We start from the raw sequence: 17,289 nt of genomic DNA on the forward strand, positions 1-17,289 counted from the left end.
GCAGCTTCTCTTTCCCCAAGGGGAGGGGTGTTGCCTCATGTTGCTTAGACCCTCCCGAAGAACAGTTCCTTCCCCTGGGCCCCCACTGTCCCACCAGGAACTGAGTGATGTCTCAAGGGGCACAAGCTGTTTCTTCAGCAGGTGCAGGTGACCAGGGCCATGTACGCTGCTCACTAGGAACAAGGCCCCAGCGCTTGGCTAGCCAGCTGGAGAAGCTTCCACCCCCAAACACCAGTGAGTTATTTGGCCTGTATGCAGGACTGCCACCTTCCTCTGTGATAAAGGGGCCATAATCTTTGTATATAGGAAATTTTCAGCCTGTAATAGATCTCTGGCCAGGTGTGTCCAAGGGGGAGTCTGATCTGTTACCGGCTGCAGCTGTGACATCACAGCCTTGGGGAGCTTGTAACTTGGTTACAGTACACAGGTGACTCAGTTAAATGCCTGGCTGCTGAGGTCTAGCAGCAGGCTGGGAGTGGTGGGTCTTGATTCTGTTTGACTCAACATGGGCAGAGGCAAAGCTGAAGAAATGGGGGTTAAAGAACTTCTTGGCAGGTCCTAGGAGAAATCCACCTGGGCACTAGGGAATGAAGTGCCAGCCGCAGGGCCGGTGGGCATGGCTCACCCACACATTTGTCCACCCAGCTTGCTTGGTAGTAAGCATCAAAGCACAACATCTAGTTCATATGATACATCTTTATTTTTTGAAGAAGTCCCAGGCGGAGAAGGGGCTACAGGCAGAAGACTGGCTAGAACTGGACTTTCTGCTGGTTGCAAACTAGCATCGCCTGCACGAAGCGTTCCTCGGGAGAGGAGACGCCGGCAGGTACAGTTGTCCTGCCAACAGCACTAAAGGTTTGAGATCATGGCGGAAGCTGTAGCGAGTGATACGTAGTGTTTTGTGTTCCAGCTTCCTGCGCTTGGCCAAATGAGTGAAGCGGAAATGCAGTCTGCGTGCCTGGCTGTGCAGCGGATCCCCGACAGCCACAAAGGCAATGACGATAAATGTGTATAAAAAGCTAAAATATCAGCTAATCAAGTACACTTGCAAGAGTAAAAAAAACACCCCCTCCCCCCCCCCGTCCCTTACTGCTTCGGTCCCAGGTGTGGTATAGCCCCGGTAAGCCAGAGCCCACGCCTAGGATATGGGGCTCCAGCTGCTCTCCGCCTGTTGACTGGGTGCTCCGTTCTCTTCATTAGAAGAGCCCTTTTTCTTTCTTCAAGTTGATCTGCTTCCAGCTGGGAAGAGCAGCAAATTCCTCCCTCCTGATTCCAAACACTGCCACAAAGTCACTTTCGGAGAGGTAATTCTGGCAGAGAAAACACGGGGCAGATTATTGGGGGGGGGGGGGGCAGGCGGCAGTGGCCTTGGGAAGGTCATTTTGGAACCTAAGGGGGCACAACTAGGTAGGAAGGGAGGCCAGGCTGCTTTTCTGTAGAGCCGAAGAGGCGCTGGGCTGGGACTCTGCCTCCAGCAGCAGAAAGCTGAGTGGCTCTGTGGCGATGCCAGGGCTGCCCACAAAAGCTCCCCCTGGTTACAGTACGCAGGGAAGCTGGGGCTGCACGCTGGACACTTACTAAGAGGAGACAGAAATTCACTGACTCAGTGGAAGCCCAACAACCTGTGGAACAGCCCAGTGCCGGGAGGTAGCAAGAGCCAGTGCAGGGGGCAGAACAGGAGAACTTCCCCCCAGGCCTCTCTAATAAACCCTCAGCTCCTCCTCCAGCGTGCTGTCGGAGGGAGGAAAGCTTTTCAAAAACCTTCCGCATTAGTGAGCTAGGGCCGGACTCCCAAAGGGGTTGAGGTGCTTGTTGAAATCAGTGGGAGTTGGGGGGCTAAATCCCTGCAGGATCTGAGCCCAAGCACCTGTTCCCCAAAGCTCACCTCTTTCTTGGCAGGGTCTACATCTCCTGGCAGTTCCTCCTGGTTGGTTAGCACTTCTAGAGGGTAGAACTGAGCCACGCCACCACTCTGGGCCCCAGAGCTGGGGGAGAGAGCTGTCCTGTTCAGATCCTACGCAGTGCGGGTGGAAGGAGAAACACCCCAGAGCACGTCAAGTTGTTTAGCGCAGGAGAGACATGCCCCTCTCTGCTGAGCCTTGGCTCCTAAGTCAGTTAGGGGGCTGCATGAAGGAGCCCCGGGTACTGTTCATAAAAGGTCCAGCTGTTATTGCTGGGATCCCTTGCATTGCATTCAGCCTCCCTGCAGGTTCCCTTACAGTTTCATGTAGCTACAAGATCCCACATCACCTGTGCCCAGAAATGGGCTAGTTTTGCTGTGCACTGTTAAACAGCTGTTGTGTTCTACCCCAGGGGTGGCTGCATTTCTCTGGCAGGGGAAAGCATGCCTACATGTGCCATTTGCAGTGTGCTTTGGGCTCTCTCTAGGTGGAAGGTGCTAGGTAAACTTAGTAGATTGTTGCTTCAACGCTCCATCTGAACACAGCAGTTTGTCTAGGCGCTTAGGTGGCTGATTTGTAGAAGCTGTGAGGAGATTTACGGGCATGGCAGGTGCTCAGCGCTTTAGCCGGGCAGGTGGCCTAGCTATAAGTTGTAAGTATGGGCCCAGTGGGGCAATGAGAGCCCAGATAGGGGAGTAGCAGTGTGCAGATTCTCAAGTGTTTGCCTCCCCCGAGGGCTAGACACCCCCTAACCTGGCAGGAGGTGACATGTCCCGCTCTGCAGCAGGGGGAAACGTGTGGTCAGTTTGCTTTCTGGAAGTCATCCCTGTCTTTGGCCACCTGAGCCGAATCCCACCCAGTTCCGGCCACCTCCCTACACCACAAACACAACTCACAGCTGTGATCCTGACAATGGCACAAGCATCTCCCAGCTCCTCCTTCAGCTGCTCGTAAGTCTTCCCTTCCTGGAAGGACACAAAGCTGAGAACCTCACAGCTCGCCCCTTAGCCACAGTTATAACAACAGGGTGGGTGGAGTCTTGCCCTGTTCACGGGGAGGTGCCCCAAGTGGGTGCTGGACTGCCCAGCTCTTACCATACCAGAGCCTGGAACACCTGCAGTCAGCGTGAGGATGCAACTAGAGGAGGAGAGAGGGGCTTGAGTGAATCCCTTGTCATCGAGACTCCAAAGCCAGAAGGGACCATTGTGACCTGTGACAGGCCAGAGAACTGCCCCAAAATAATTCCTAGAGCTGATCATTCAAAAAAACGTCCAAGCTTGATTTAAAAACTGTCAGTGAAGGAGACTCCACCATGACCCTGGGGAAATGGTTCCAGTGGTTAATTACTCTCAGCATTAAAAGCTTACGCCTTATTTCCTGTCTGAACATGTCTAGCTTCAGCTTCCAGCCAGTGGATCAAGTTCTGCCTTTCTCTGCTAGAGGGAAGAGCCTATTGTTAAATATTCGTTCCCCATGTCGGTACTTACAGATGGTGATAAATAGATTGAGCTCTTTGAGTCTATCACTATACGGCAGGTTTCTAATCCTTTAGTCATTCGCGTGGCTCTTCTCTGCCCCGTCTCCAATTTATCAACATCCTTCTTGAATTGTGGGCACCAGAACAGGACACGGGATTCCAGCTGTTGGTCGCACCAGTGCCCAGTATGGAGGCAAAATAACCTCTCTCCTCCAACTCAAGATTCACCTGGTTATACAACCCAGGATCGCTTTAGATCTTTTGGCCACAGCACCACACTGGGAGCTTGTGTTCAGCTGATTGTCCATCATGCTCCCCAAGAGAGCCCCCCACGCCATAGGGATGGCCTACTTCCTTTGTTCCTAGATATTTACATTTATCTGTATTAAAACACATGATGTTTGCTCGCACTCAGTTGACCAAGCGCTCCAGGCCGCAGGAAATCAGTGACCCGTCTTCTTCTCTGGCCCAGCCTTACTCCTTGGGCTGCCTCAACTTTCTCCTCCCGTCTTTACATTTTCCATTGGTCCCATGCAAGTGAGAGGAGAGATGAAACTGAGGACTTGAGGGTGGAAATCAGCCCAAAGGCAGCTAGGCCCCCAGCCTCCTGGGAAAGGCAGTGGATACTGGGCAGCTGACTCCCCTGATTGTTGTGTGCCTTCAACAATCTCCCCCATTCGCTCCTTATCTGCAATCAAGATTTACCAGAAAAGCCCTCACTGGTCCCTGCTAGTCTAAGGATCAGTTGCATTTCCCCATCTGCTCGAGGCCAGGCCCTGAGAGGCAGATGCCTCTGGACTGTGCGCTCTAATCCAGAGCGGCAGAGGAGCATGATAAACCCTGCCCCGTCTCCCGGCTGGCTTCTCCCACCCGCCTGCTGTGCCCAGGCTTCCACCTTGTTTATACTCACGCTCCATTTGTGTGGGTCCCAGGCTACGAACCACCCAGTGAAGTTGGGTGGCTCAAAGCCCTGCTTGACCACCAAGATGGGCGTGTCAGTGTCCCTCCCGCTGGGGTGGGTGCAGAGATATTCCTGAGCAGTGGCCAGCGCTGCTTCTTTCTCCATCGTGTTGGCATCCTTCCCAAGCCACAAGAAGACCTGCACGGGGAAATGCAAATTGGCCAGGCATGGGAATGGGCCTAGAGCTGGAGCTTAAGGCCAGAAGGGATGGTTGTAATAACCTGGTCGACCTGCATAACAGAGGCCAAAGAACCTCAGCCGGGATTTGTGCATCAAGCCCAGAGCCTGGGATTGAGTTAGAGCTCATGGATTTCCTAGATCCAGGCCAGCAGAGGGACAGAAAGCACTCACCCCAGCACTCAAGAATGGGTGAATTGGGTGCTCATGAAACTGATCAGCCGGGGTAGCAGAGGCTAGTGCCTGGGGTAGCACAAACAGATGCTGTGTGTGTGCGGCCCCTCGATCCTAACCCACATCCCCTCGAGCCTGACCCATGGCCCCCTGCTAGTCCAGTTCTGGGTCCCCCCCCCATATGCCCCTCAATCCTGACCCACAGCCCCCCCTGCTAGTCCAGCTCCAAGTTCCCCAGACACCCAGTTCTACCAGGACCCCCTGACCTGTAGCCACCCCTCCGCTATCCTCCTCCTGGGCAACTCTCACACGGGACCGCTGGTGTGTCTTCAATTAAAAAGCCCCCTGGAATACCCAAATCCCAGGGATTTTGCTGGCTGATGGTAGATCCTGTTTGGGGCTGGGCAAGTGGGGAATCCAGTGGCTTTTGCTCTCCCGGCGCACCTGGTCCCACGTGTCGAGCAGCATCACGTCGCTTTCGCTCAGGTCATCCTGGCCGAAGTCGGTCACTTCCGTCACCACGAAGCGTCCCGTCTTGTTGGAGCATTCGAAGAGCCGGGGCGGGTGATCTGGGACTTCCTGTTGGAGCCTGCAACACACAGCTCCTTCAGCAACCCTCCCTGGCTGAGACCGTCAGCGCAACCCGCTCTGTGCCCTGGTACCTTTTGTCGCTGGCATAAGCGGCTTTGCCTCCCAGCACTTCCCAGAACGCTGCTGGCTCCTGCCCTTCAGCCACGGTTTCCTGCGTGCCCTCACAGATGGTTGCAGCCAGCTGCTTCGCCATTTCCCGCTCGTCCCCGCTGGAGCCCTGGCGGGCAAGGAGACAAGCTGGCATTCGCTGTCCGTGGCGCACAGCGACGGGGGAGGAACGCTCGCGGGGGGTTCACTTCCCGCTGGCTGCCCAGCCGGTGCCAGGCCGCCCCTTACCTTGCCGTACCACAGGTAGTGCTCGGCCTGGGTCTGGAGCAGGAAGACGTCGTTGGAGTTGAGTGACGAGGCAAACGCCGGGATTTCCACGGCTTTGGTGTTGGACTGGGCGGTTCCGTGGATCTGGAAGAGCCTTACGGGCGGTTCCGGTTCGTTGCTGCTTTTCCTGGATGTCCCACCCTGGGGGGGGGGGGGGAACTGAGCCCTGGTGCCTGAGAAGGAGCCCCAATGGGGCCCCAGGAGAGAGAACATGGCCTAGGGGTTCCAGCTGGGTTAGGACCAGCACGGGTAGGGTCTGTGCTAGGGAAGAAGAGAGCTAATGGGGGAACCTCATGCTGCAGAAGGTTTGGAGGGAGGACACAACAGCTGGGAATGGTGCTGGCTGAACCGGTGGCAGGAAGGAGGGACGGGAAACTCATCAGTGAAACGATCCAGCCCCAGCTCCTGCACAGGAGAGTTATTGCTCCGGGGCCACACTGCGTCTACCTCACTCCAGCAACAAGGGGGGGGATGGGGGTGGGGGGGAGAGTCTATGCCCTGTAATTGAGGCAGTGTGGAACAGACACCTGGGTCCCGTTCCCAGTTCTGCCACTGATCTACTGCGTGACCTTGGGCAAGTCCCTTCCCCCGTGCTGTGCCTCAGTTTCCCCTCCCGCCCCTTGTCCGTTTTAGATAGAGCTGGAGGCAGCCCTTACCCTGAAAAGCACTGTGTTGGTGCAGCCCCTGGCGCAAAGGGGTCCTGATCTTGGCCGCGGCCACGAATTGAAACCGCAACTGCCCCGGTGACTGGAAAATCCAGCCCCGCGTCTCCTGCCCCCGGCCTCCACTTCCCCCTGCTCCCGCTGGCGACGCCGTACCTCGAAGATGACCAGCTTCCCTTTGAAGATGGCCAGGAAGTGGCGCGGCTCCTTGCCCATGCTCACGCGCACCTGCACCGGCTCCCCGTTGAACTGCCGGTCCACTTCCACCGCCTGGTACGCAGAGGCAGCCAGCTCGTCCTGCGTGGCGTGGCGACCCTGGGCACGCACAGAGGAACCAGCTCGGAACGGCAGCCCGGAGGAGTCTCCGCGCCTGCGGCCGAGGCAATGCCCCGTGAAGCGGAGACATGGCGCAGGGTTCGGCCTACCTGCCAGATGTACAGGACGTAGCGGGGCCGGTGGTTCACACCGTACGTGTAAAGCACCAGGTAGCAGTCTCCGCCGAAGAAGCAGCCGTGCCACTGGGATTCCACCGGCTCCAGCTCCAGATTCTCGATCCTCCAGACCTAGAATGAGCGCAGCCGTGCCGGGAGCGATATTAGCGCGAGTCATAGCGCTGGGCCGTTCAGGCAGCTGATCGGTCCATGCTGAGCCCGTGACGAGGGCAGTCTTTGGAACAGGGCCGTTAAGAGCCGGTTTCCCCCCCCAGACTCAAACTGTTGCCCCATAGCATCGGGAGCTTTGTCAGGGAGCATCAGTGCAGGGGGAGGCCACCCCACGCCCCATTCCCTGCAGAAAACTTGGAAAGGGAAGGGGGCCGTGGGAAATCGGCCAGATGCAGGACCCCCTTTGGCGCAGGAGCATGCACAAGGGGGGAGCAAGCAGGGGCATTGGGCCCCCCTCCATCAGTGGGGGTACAGAACTCCTCCGGGGACAGGGCATGGAAAGCAAGCTCTTCCAGCCCAGCCAGGGTGGGATGTGACAGCTCCTGGGGCTGCAGCAGGGAGAACCAGATCCTCCGGTGCAGGGGAGAGCTAGGTACACCGGCCCCAGCGCCGCGGTGGGGAGAGCCAGCTCCTCCGGCCGCAGGGGGGCACACACAGTGCCCCTCCAAAAGTGGCCAAATTTTTATTCCTGTGCACGCCCCTGCACTGGGGTCATTCAGAAGGTCTTTGATCAGCACCAGGGGCCCGAACAGGGCTGGACAGCTCAGCCCAGAGACGCCGCGAGCCACTCAGGCGTCTTCTGTGTGCAGCCAGTCCCGACGGCCAAGGATTCCCAAGCTGCTCGCAGGTGCTGAACTCGCCTGCAGCTTGGACATTGCAACAGCCGTGAGGGCACCAGGCTGCCCCCCAGCGAGCGGAGGGGCCCGGATCCCCCTGTCCCAGCAGGGCAGGGGGGGTTCCGCCAGAGACACCTGCACTGCCAGGGAAAGGGCAGAGGGGTCACCCAACAGAGCATTTGGCTTTAGTGCCCCGAGGCCGAGTCACGGCTCCTACCTCCACCTTCCCTTCCCCGTTATCCACCATCCGCTCCTGGGCGGCCAGCTCGGGCCGGACGTGCAGCAGCGTGGCATCAAACTTCTCCTGGCTGACTTTGGCTGCCAAAAAGAAGAGCATCGGGGTTTGGTCAACAGCCTAGTTGGAGAGAGGGGGGCAGCAGATGCGGGCATCAGGGCTGCAGCGGTCAATGTGTATCCCATACCCTACAGCATCTACCCCCATACGCTGTATCCCTGCACCCTGGGGAAGACCTCGGCATGGGGGGTAGGGGGCTAGCTTAGGAAACAAGCAGACCAGCTGTGTGCCCCACGTCTCCCTGCAGACAGATCGGCGGCTGCACCCTGCGAGCTCCAGGAGAGAGGAGGCTCTTCCTTACCCGTTTTGCCAGCGCTGTAGGCTTTGCCCAGCCCCACCGTCTGGTCCCGGACGGTCCACGTCTGGAACAGCTGCTTGAACATGGCGGATTCGGCACCATCGTTCACCGTCTCCACGTTGGTGCCGCAGGGGTAGCCCTTCATGTTGATGAACTCCTGCCAGGCCAGGGGCGGAAACGGCAAGGAGCCTGGTCAGTGGTGCGACCCGGATGCCCCGCAAGAGGCCCCCACCCTCTGGCAGCATGGAGTCAGGAATCCAGCTTTCACTCCAGGCCCGCAACTCGGTCCTGGTCCAGATCGGCTCCTCCCCCTTCCTGCACGTGCATCACTGTTAGTGAGACCCCCTAGCTCCCCACCTCTGTCCTACCAGAGCTTTGTCCATGGCCGTTTGCCTCTCTGCCTTGGTAGCCCCCTTCCCCTTCCAGACGTAGATCTTGGTCCCGGCGTGATCCAGTATGTAGCAGTCCTGGGGAGGAAAAGGTCAAACCACTTCCTGGGGCTGCTGATTGGCCCCATGCCACGCTCCCCTGCCTTGCCCTGTAAAATGCTTAAAATGGGGCAAAAGGGATCCAATCAGGGTGCCGTAGAAAGGGGGGGGGATTTTGCAATGCACCACGTGCCGGTTCGGGAGCTTCCCGGACCACCCCCCAGTGCTCAGTCCTGCCCCGGATTGAAGGAGTCGTGGGAGCTGCCAGACTGGATCAGCCTCGACATCCGGCCAGCCCCGTCTCCTGTCCCTGACAGTGACCAGCGCCAAGGAAGGCACAAGGAGCCAGCAGCTGCGGGATAATCCGTCCCCTCCGGTCTCAGAGTTAGAGCCATCCTGCAAAGAGGGCTCTGGTGCCCTGGGGGAGCCAGGCAGAGCCGGGCCGGCGGAAGTGGAGCTCTGGGGGAAGTGCCGCGGCGGGAGCAAAGCCCCAGGGCGCAGGGGTGGATTTTAAATGGCACCTGGTGAAAGCCCTGATGATGCACCAGTAGCCCCCGTCTTTCACTCACGTCATGGCTCAACAGCTCCTGCACCAGCGGCCTCGCGGCCTCTTCCAGCACCTGCATTTTCCCTCCGGAGTCTGAGACGCTAGAGAAAGGAGGGGGTGGATTTATTCCCGGGGCGCTGGGGATGTGGGGGGGTTCAGGGCCCAGGAGGGGAGCAGACACCAGGGCAAGCCGATGGGAATGTTCCCTGGTCTCTGGGACAGTTTCCACCTGCTCCCCTTTCTACTGGTCTCTCGGGCACGGGGCCGTCAGGGCCCATCCCAGCGATGCTGCAGCAAATCTAGGAGCCACCAGGCACAAGGAGACCGGCTTGGTTTGGGAATTGGCCAGCCGTGCTGGGAGCAGGGGTGCCGTCCCTGGAGGAAGATCCCCGAGGAACAAAACCCAGCCGGCTCCGTTGCACTTGGATCAGTCTAAGCCTGCATGGGAGATGCGGATTAGCGAGGGATGGGGAATGAGGCCTGGCAAACGCCAGTGAGATGCGGAAGCCTCTGTGTGGTGAGATGTGATGTGCCCCCCCCCGCCCCCCACCACTACTCGCTGCTTTGCACTGCACCCCGCTTACCGATAGAGCAGGACGGTGGCCTTCTGCTGCTGGTCCACCACCTCGTCCGGGGTGCTGGGTTTGATCTTCCGTGGCCTGTCCCCGAGCACGCTCTGCAGCACCGTTGTCAGCTCCATGCTGGCTCCCTCCTGGTCGCCGTCCACCACCCCGATCTCCGCCCGCCCCCCACGCTCCCGGTCGCGGATGTCTTTGGCCAGGAGCATGGCCTGGACGAGACCCCCAAAGAAAACGATCGTCGGCTCCCTGCAGGGCGCTGCGCAAAGGCACCAGGCACCCCCCCACCCCACCCGGGAGCCTGTGCTGTCTGAAAAGGCAGGACGGACAGATACGGAGGGGACAGGTGAAGGGCATATCACAGGCTGATGACAAACACAGCCCAGCACCCCGCACGCTCACCTGGTCTGGAGAGAGGAACCAGCGCTCGCCAAATACCCTTCCTGGGTATCGTACAGAGCATGCCCACCTCTAGGGCGCTGGTTCCAAGCCAGCCCAGTAGGGCCAGGGAGTGGGGTCCAGGGCCTTTCCCTTCTAGGGCACTGGTTCCGGTCCAGATCCAGGGGGAGGGGAATGCTCCAAACGTCTCTTCCCTACAGCGGCGGGAGTAATGGGAATGGCAGGCGGGGCAGGGCAGGTCCGGCGGGGTTCCTACCTTCAGCCGCTCCCTGGTGTTGCTCTCGGGGCCGTTCCACTGAATAATGACCTTCCCCAGGTCCAGCAGGAACACGTCCCCCAGGTTAAAACTGTCCCAGGTCATCTCCACCTGCGCCCGGGGGCGGGGGAACGGAGAAGAGGCCTTGAGGAGGCTGGCACAGTAGTGGGGGCAGGAAGCCGTGCTGGAATTGGGAAGTGGGCGGAAGTGGGCAGGACCGAGCGGCATGGCCGTAGTGACACTAGAGTGGGAAGGGCAGCCACGGGCAGGGGGGCAGCCCCCATGCTGGGGGAATGGGGAGGACGGAGGCAGGGACCGCGCCAGCACCAGGGTGGGAAGGCAGCTGGCGCACCGGGGGCATGGGGCGGGCAGAGCGTTGGCTGTGCCAAGAAGGCAGTGGCTGCGCTGGCCCCAGGGAACCGGGCTGGGGGCCCAGGGGAGAAGGGAGGCTGCCTTGCCATAGGGCAGGCGGGGGCCCAGGCCAGGGGCGGGAGTGCCCGAGCCCGGGCTCACCTCGGTGGCCGTGACGTTCCGTTTCCCCTTGACGTGCAGCAGGCGCCGGATGTTGTAGACGTTGGTCTCCACGTGCTTCATCCCTGAGGCCACCCCGCCCTTCTTGTAGCTGGGGGAGAGGGGTGGGGAAGGGTGAGCGCCCAGAGCAGGGAAGGGGGGCCGGGGCCAACCCAGCAGGGAGGAAGGGGAGACACGCACGGGGGCCGCCAGGACCCTCCTCACCCTGGCAAACACGGCCCCGTCACCCCCCAGGCCCAGAAGGTGCTGCGGGCACAGCTCCTTGCAATGCTTGCAGGCTGACGTCCCCCCAGGGGGGCTGGGTGGGTGGGGATGGCCTGTAGGCCACACGCCCTGGATGTCCCCACAGGGGGGGCTGGGTGGGTGGGCACGGCCTGTAGGCCACACGCCCTGGATGTCCCCGCGTGGGGGCTGGCTGGGGTGGGCAGCCGGAGCCCATGGAGGGACAGGATCTCACTCCAAGCAGGAGGGTTGGTGGGTCACGCCCACCGGGACCAGGGCCCCTCAGGCTCCTACTCACATGATGCCCTGCTTGAAGTAGCCTTTGAAGAGGTCCGACTCGTGGCACTGCACCTCCCGGTGCTGCACGGGGCCCCCGCCCAGGTAGTCGTCCAGCTGGGTGGTGTAGATGGCGGCGCAGCCCTGCTTGTCCCACGAGGAGCCCTTCCCGACCCAGCAATGGATGTCGTGGGCCAGGACGCTGCCCGAGCGCCGGGTCTGCAGCAGGGACAGAGCCCGAGGAGTGACCCAGCCTCTGCCCCGCTGATCCCGCATTGGGACTGCCGGGGGCTAGGTGCTCCTGGATCCCAGCTGGCAAATGCCCCCCCCCCACCACTGCATGGGGGAGGGAGGGAATCTTCCTGACACCCTGCCCCTCTACAACTGGGGATCAGTTTGTCAATGCCTGCCCGGGAGCCGAAACAGAGAAGCCCTCCTTGCTGTATCCTCACTCAGGCCGCTAATCTTAACTGGAACGATTGCCTCCAAATCATGTGGCAGGGAGTCCCACAGGCTAACAGGACATCGTGCAGAGCATTTCCTTTTGTCAGGCTTAAATCTACTGCTGTTGCTTTTGCCTTTCATCAGTGCTATCTCCCCCCCCTTCTCTGCTGCTCTTCCAAGGCAGACGGGGGGCGGAGGGAGGAAATGGAAGAGATCAGCTTTGCAAAGCAGCCTCCCCGAGCTGCTTGTCTGTCCCACACCCGCCGGGATTAAAGCAAAGCGAGGGGCCCTGGGGTGAGTACCGGATGCTTCACTCCCAGCACCACACGTCACCCTTTGGAGCCGATTCTACCACCAGCACCTGGAGCGAGTCCCAGCAGGTCGGTGGCTTTGGGGGTTAATGAGCCCGCCCCACCAGCAGGGGTTGCTGCAGCCCTGGGGGCACTCACCGAGAGGAGGACGTAGCAGTCGTCCTCATAGAAACTGCCATGGGATTTCGGAGGCACCTGCACCACGTCCATTTTCTGGGGGGAGGCAGAAGTGCATTGAGACCAGCGCAGCCTCCCCCTTGTCCTGGCATCAGCCATGGGGCACACAACAGTCATCCCCCCGCAGAGCGTCCCTCACCTCCCCCCCACCCCCGGAGCAGCTCAGCCAAAATGGTGCATTGGGTGTGTTCCGGCCCAAGGGGAAAAGCACCGCGCCCAGCCAAACTCTCCCCAGCGGGCCGGCCAGAGCCCACGGGCTGCCCAGGGCCCCCAGACAGGGCAGGGCTGGCAAAAGGAAGAGCCAGGAGGGAGGGAGCCAGCTGGGCCTTTGGGGATCTGGACAGAAGCCTAGGGAGTTGGGGGTGAGCTTCGGCCTGCTGATCAGCAACCATGCAGCCACCTCTGGGGGGTGGAATGACAGCGGGTTATGGAAGTCCTGCACATCCACCACTGGAATGCAGCCACCTCTGGGGAGGGGCGACAACTATTTATAGGGGTACCCCATATACGCCACTGGATTCAGCCATCTCTGTGGTGGGAGAGTGGCAGCTGTTTATGGAAGTACTGCACATCCACCACTGGACTGTATCCTCCCCTGGGGAGGGGCGTGGCAGCTGTTTATGGGTCACCAGATGCAGCCACCCCTGGGGCGGCACGGGGCAGCTGTGCCAACAGCCAGCAGCGCTGCACCGTCATTTGGGACAGGAAGTGAAGAGGCCAGACTGGAGACTTTAGGGATGCACGGCATAAAGAGCTGTTTCAGAGGAGCAGCCGGGTTAGTCTGTATCCGCAAAAAGAACAGGAGGACTTGTGGCACCTTAGAGACTAACCAATTTATTTGAGCATCAGCTTTCGCGAGCTACAGCTCACTTCATCGGATGCATCACGAAAGCTGATGCGCAAATTGGTTAGTCTCTAAGGTGCCGCTAGTCCTCCTTTTCTTTTAGCATAAAGAGCTAGAGTTGGAATCAGGCCAGGGCACCCCAGCCCAACCCCCATGAAAGGGCCGTGGGAAAAGACGAGTGGCCCACTGGAAGTACTCGCCAGCCAACTGCCCATACCCCTTCTGCACCCTGGAGGTCTCCCAGCCAAGTCCCAGTTACCAGGCCAGACACTGCTTAGCTTGCAAGCTCCAAGGGGATCCCAGCCCAAGACGGGAGACGCGCCCCACTTACCTCAACCCTCCAGACGATGACGCCGGGCATGTTGTTAACCGCCTTGAAAGCGCTGGTCAGAGCCATCGCGCCCTGCGCCGGGGACTCGCCGGGGAGCTGCCAGGCAAGAGGAGACAGTCAGCCCTGAGCAGCAGCCCACCCCCGACACTCCTGCCTGAGAACAGCCGCACACGTCCCAGCTGAGCGAGGCAGAGGTGTAAAAAGCTTCTGCAAAAGCTTTGCCCAGATGCTGCATGCTTTGGGCGGGGAGGGAATTAAAGGGGTGAAGCGAGGGGATGTGGGGTAGGGGATCCCCCAAATCGCACGAGATGGAACCCAAGCAGCTCAGCAGGGGGCACTCTCTGGATGAGACACCCTCCCCCTGGCCCCCCGCCCCCCCCCACACACCCAGGGCCAGGAGAGGTGGAAGTTCGTCATGGGTGGCACGTGCAGGGTGAATCAGCAGCCAACGCCCAGGGAGAAGCTCCCCCCTCCCACCCCCACGTGTCTCACAGCACTGGGGATCTGCCCCGCCCCACATCTCAGGGGCTCACCCCTGCAGGTGTCCCGCCCCCCCCTCCAGCCAGTGATGCTAAAGGCTGGTGCCTGGGATTTGGGGCTTTCCCTTGGAGCCACAGCTCACCAGCTCCTCAGGATAATTCCCCCGAGTCACGCCAGCCAGGGTTTGGGAAGACTCCATGGCCCCTTTAAGGAGGAATTCTCCTTCCCAGGCCTGGCCTGCCCCCCACAGCAGATGGAAGCTGTTAGGGCATGTGGGCCCCACCCAGCTGGTTCTTATGCCACCCCGAACAGAGTCAGGCCAACCTGCGCATTCACACTGCCCAGCAGCCTCGTCCCCCGCGCCCGGCGCCAGCGGGGACGGCACCCAGCAGAGAGCAGGGTTTTCTAAGCTCTGGATCCATTCTCCATGCCCTAGATCCTGGGGCAGCCCCATTGCCCTGGCTGGGCTGGGCGCCTCTGGCTTCACCGGGGTCAGTGGCATCACCACCGCAGCCAGGGCTCAGACCCAAGGGCACCCTGCGGATACTTACGAACACCGCAGGAATCTCTCCTGCCCACTGGGTGCTCCCTGCCTGCCCGGCCTGGGGTGGGTCCAGCTACTCAGCACGCTGGCCTGGGCACAGCCGGGGTGCGGACCCTGCTCTAGCCACGCTGCCCGTTGCACTGCAGGGAGGGACACGCCCTGACTGCAGGCTCTGGAGGAGAATGGGTTAGAGGGGCCGGGCTCACGGCAGCCCAAACCGTAACCGCTCCCCCCCCGTCTCCCCCAGTTTTCAGTCATTGAAGCCAGATGGCGTAACCTGACCCAGGGAGCCGGCCCAGCCACAGCCCTAGGAAAGAGTCGGCTGGGTGAGACACCATCAGCTGGGTTTGATCAGCCAGGAATGTGCTGGTTTTGGGCCCGGCTGCGTTTGCAGACGCCGTTCACACTGGTTTGTTCCTCTCCGTTCACACAGGCACAGCCAGCCCTTTCCTACCATTGCACTTAGCCGCAGGGCAGGCGTCTGCTCATGCCAAGCCCCTCGGGGGGAAACACCAGGGCCGGACTTCCCCTCCCTATGTGGCACCGACTAACCCAGTACTGAGAAACCTGACATGGCATTCCCCAATCCAATGCATCTTGGTTGGCATCAGTTCCTCCTGCCTGAGGAGCAAGTGATGGACGCTCTCGGTTCCTGCCTCAGCTGGGATCTCTTCCCACCACCCCGTTTAGATCTACCTTGATTCACTAATTTTCACTCCTCTTTCCCTCCCTGAGTTGCCACCGAAGGGCACTTGCCAGTTCTCTCATTAAACAGCCACGTGGTGGCATTATGCACCAGGAGCCCAACAGGAATGAAGGGGCTTCAAGTTTCATTCTCTGAGCCCCGCAGATCTGGGGCCATCTCAGCCAGCCCCTCTCCCTCACCCAGCCCAAGGCAGGACTGATCCCTAAGGCCACTCATCTAGGTCTTCGGCCACCCCAAAGTCAGGCTGGAACTCACCTGAATTCGCTGCTGTCCTCTGCAAATGGCTCTTGAGGAGACCCCGGAACAGCTGCTGGCATGAGCCCCAGTCACCCGGCGTGCCTGGACCCAGGCGTTATATTTGCCTGAGTTTGCATCTCAGCCATCTTTGGGCAACCCTGACCAATGAGCACTAGCCTGGCCGCACGCTTGACATAGGCAAAGCAGAGGGAAAGCAGCTATTTGTTCCTGTTTGAAGCACTGAAGGGCGGGGGGAAGGGGCGGGGGGAGGGGGCCACAGGGACGCTAAGGTCAGCACCGCCTGGCTCTCCTCCTTCCACGCCCTCTTCCCATTGATTTTTCTAAAGTGCTCGGGCTGATTAATAATTCAAAGAGGAAAGGGGAAATTAACCACATGCGAGCGACGTGCACAGAATCGAGGCAGAAGGAGATCGGGGGGGTGGGGGATGTGTGTGAAGGGGAAGGAGCCAAGCCCTGAAGTGGGCAGCTCGAGGGGGCAGCAGTGACGGCTGGAGGAGTGGGGGGAAGGACAGGAGAGGTGGAATAGCAGCAGCAAGACAAGCAACTAATAAAGGGGGCAGGCCCAGGAAAGGGGGCCCCAGGGTGTCTCCATCCTCCCCTCGCTGGAGGGCTTGGACACTCCCCACAGCCCCTCCTGCCCCCCTTTGAAGGGGCAGCCGGAGCATAGGGCCCATCCCAGTGCCAAAAATCTGGGCTCTCGCTGGTGACAAGTCAAGCATCTTCTGAGCAGACCAGGCCTGCAGCTGTAGGTTACTGAGTGTCCTGGGCCGTGCGTGGCCATCCCCAGAGCCGGAGCAGCTCCTGCTACCCCAATGCCAGGAGGTTAACGGCGTTGGCCCCAAGCCGTGGGGCTACTTCCCTGCTCTGCTCCCTGCAGAGCTGGCCCCTTGCTGCAAGGGGGGGCGGGGGAGCACACAGAGCAGCCTTCGGGAAATTAGCAACACTCGGGGTGAGCTCCCAGGCTCACGCTGCGGATCACATTAACCTAGCGGCCGCTGGGGCAGGGACAACTCTGGGAAAGCAGAAGCTGCTGACCCAGCAAAGGGACAGAGCATCCCCGCCTGCCCCTCCGCTCGCTGGCTCTGGGGCGCAGATCCAGCACCATCCTTCCCCCACCTGGCTTCGGCAGCCATGATCCCACGGAGCGGGGAGGGACGCTCGGCCCAGGGCCTGGAATGGGGCAGCCCCAGCCACAGGCCGTGGGGATTCAGCAGGAGCTTCTAGGCCTTTCCCAGCTCCCGCCACTCCCCCCATCCCTCCCCCCGCCATGGGGCCTCATTAGCAAACCCCATCCAGGGCCAGAGGCTTGGCCCACCGCCAGCCCAAAGCTGCACCTTTGCGTCCTAGGCACCTGCTCTCTATCCGTCTCTTGCTCCACGCCAACACCCCACTTTCAGGGCTTCTGCCGGCATTCTGGTCAGCACGGGTAGCATTGCCTAGAGGGTAGACCCCCTCCCTGGCTCTGCTGCTGACCTTTGGCAAGTCACGTCCCCGTTCTGTGCCTCAGTTTCCCCTCATCTGCCTCATATTTAGATGGGAGGGCCCGACTCCTTGAAGTCTATGGAAGCTAGGAGCCTAAATACCTTTGAGTATCTGGGCCTAAGCTCTTCTTGGTGGGGTCTGTCTGTCTATGCAGCACTCAGCTCACCAGGCCTTCGGTCTTGGTTTGAGCCTGTAGGGGGGCATGGTCAGACAATTAGTACAAAAAAGCGAGGCCCTTACCCGCTGCAGCAGGCGGCCCCTGGCCAGCACAGAAGAGAGCCAATA

At 60.2% G+C, this 17,289-nt stretch overlaps 1 protein-coding gene across 6 annotated transcripts; it reads right to left on the reverse strand.

The window, feature by feature from the left end:
• Positions 1–681: 681 nt before the first annotated feature.
• On the reverse strand, positions 682–17,238 carry AVIL (advillin). 6 transcript variants are annotated; one of them, XM_043532715.1, is made up of 21 exons: positions 17,106–17,223; positions 15,520–15,689; positions 13,535–13,630; positions 12,321–12,395; positions 11,450–11,646; positions 10,912–11,020; positions 10,399–10,509; positions 9,750–9,955; positions 9,188–9,266; positions 8,559–8,657; positions 8,194–8,347; positions 7,815–7,915; positions 6,744–6,881; positions 6,475–6,633; positions 5,618–5,797; positions 5,353–5,498; positions 5,135–5,279; positions 4,289–4,477; positions 2,798–2,866; positions 1,886–2,014; positions 682–1,310 (listed from the first exon to the last, which is right to left on the reverse strand). In XM_043532715.1, exons 3-21 carry the CDS (start codon positions 13,598–13,600, stop codon positions 1,197–1,199), a joined length of 2,466 nt encoding a protein of 821 aa, XP_043388650.1. In that variant the 5' UTR covers positions 13,601–13,630; positions 15,520–15,689; positions 17,106–17,223; the 3' UTR covers positions 682–1,196. The 6 variants fall into 6 exon arrangements, 5 of the variants coding, with proteins under 5 accessions (XP_043388650.1, XP_037740177.1, XP_037740176.1 ...); XM_037884249.2 differs by lacking the exon at positions 15,520–15,689 and having other exon boundaries at positions 17,106–17,238; XM_037884248.2 differs by lacking the exons at positions 15,520–15,689; positions 17,106–17,223 and adding an exon at positions 14,566–15,489.
• Between the last annotated feature and the right edge of the window lie 51 nt (positions 17,239–17,289).

This window comes from Chelonia mydas, chromosome 20 (assembly GCF_015237465.2).
Source record: "Chelonia mydas isolate rCheMyd1 chromosome 20, rCheMyd1.pri.v2, whole genome shotgun sequence".
Lineage (NCBI taxonomy): Eukaryota > Metazoa > Chordata > Testudines > Cheloniidae > Chelonia > Chelonia mydas.

Coding starts and splice junctions, on each gene's coding strand:
- AVIL (XM_037884249.2), bottom strand. CDS start 13,600: ATGGCTCTGACCAGCGCTTTCAAGGCGGTTAACAACATGCCCGGCGTC. Junction 5,280..5,352: donor GCTTATGCCAGCGACAAAAG/GTACCAGGGCAC, acceptor TGTGTGTTGCAG/GCTCCAACAGGAAGTCCCAG. Junction 1,311..1,885: donor TAGACCCTGCCAAGAAAGAG/GTGAGCTTTGGG, acceptor TTTCTCTGCCAG/AATTACCTCTCCGAAAGTGA.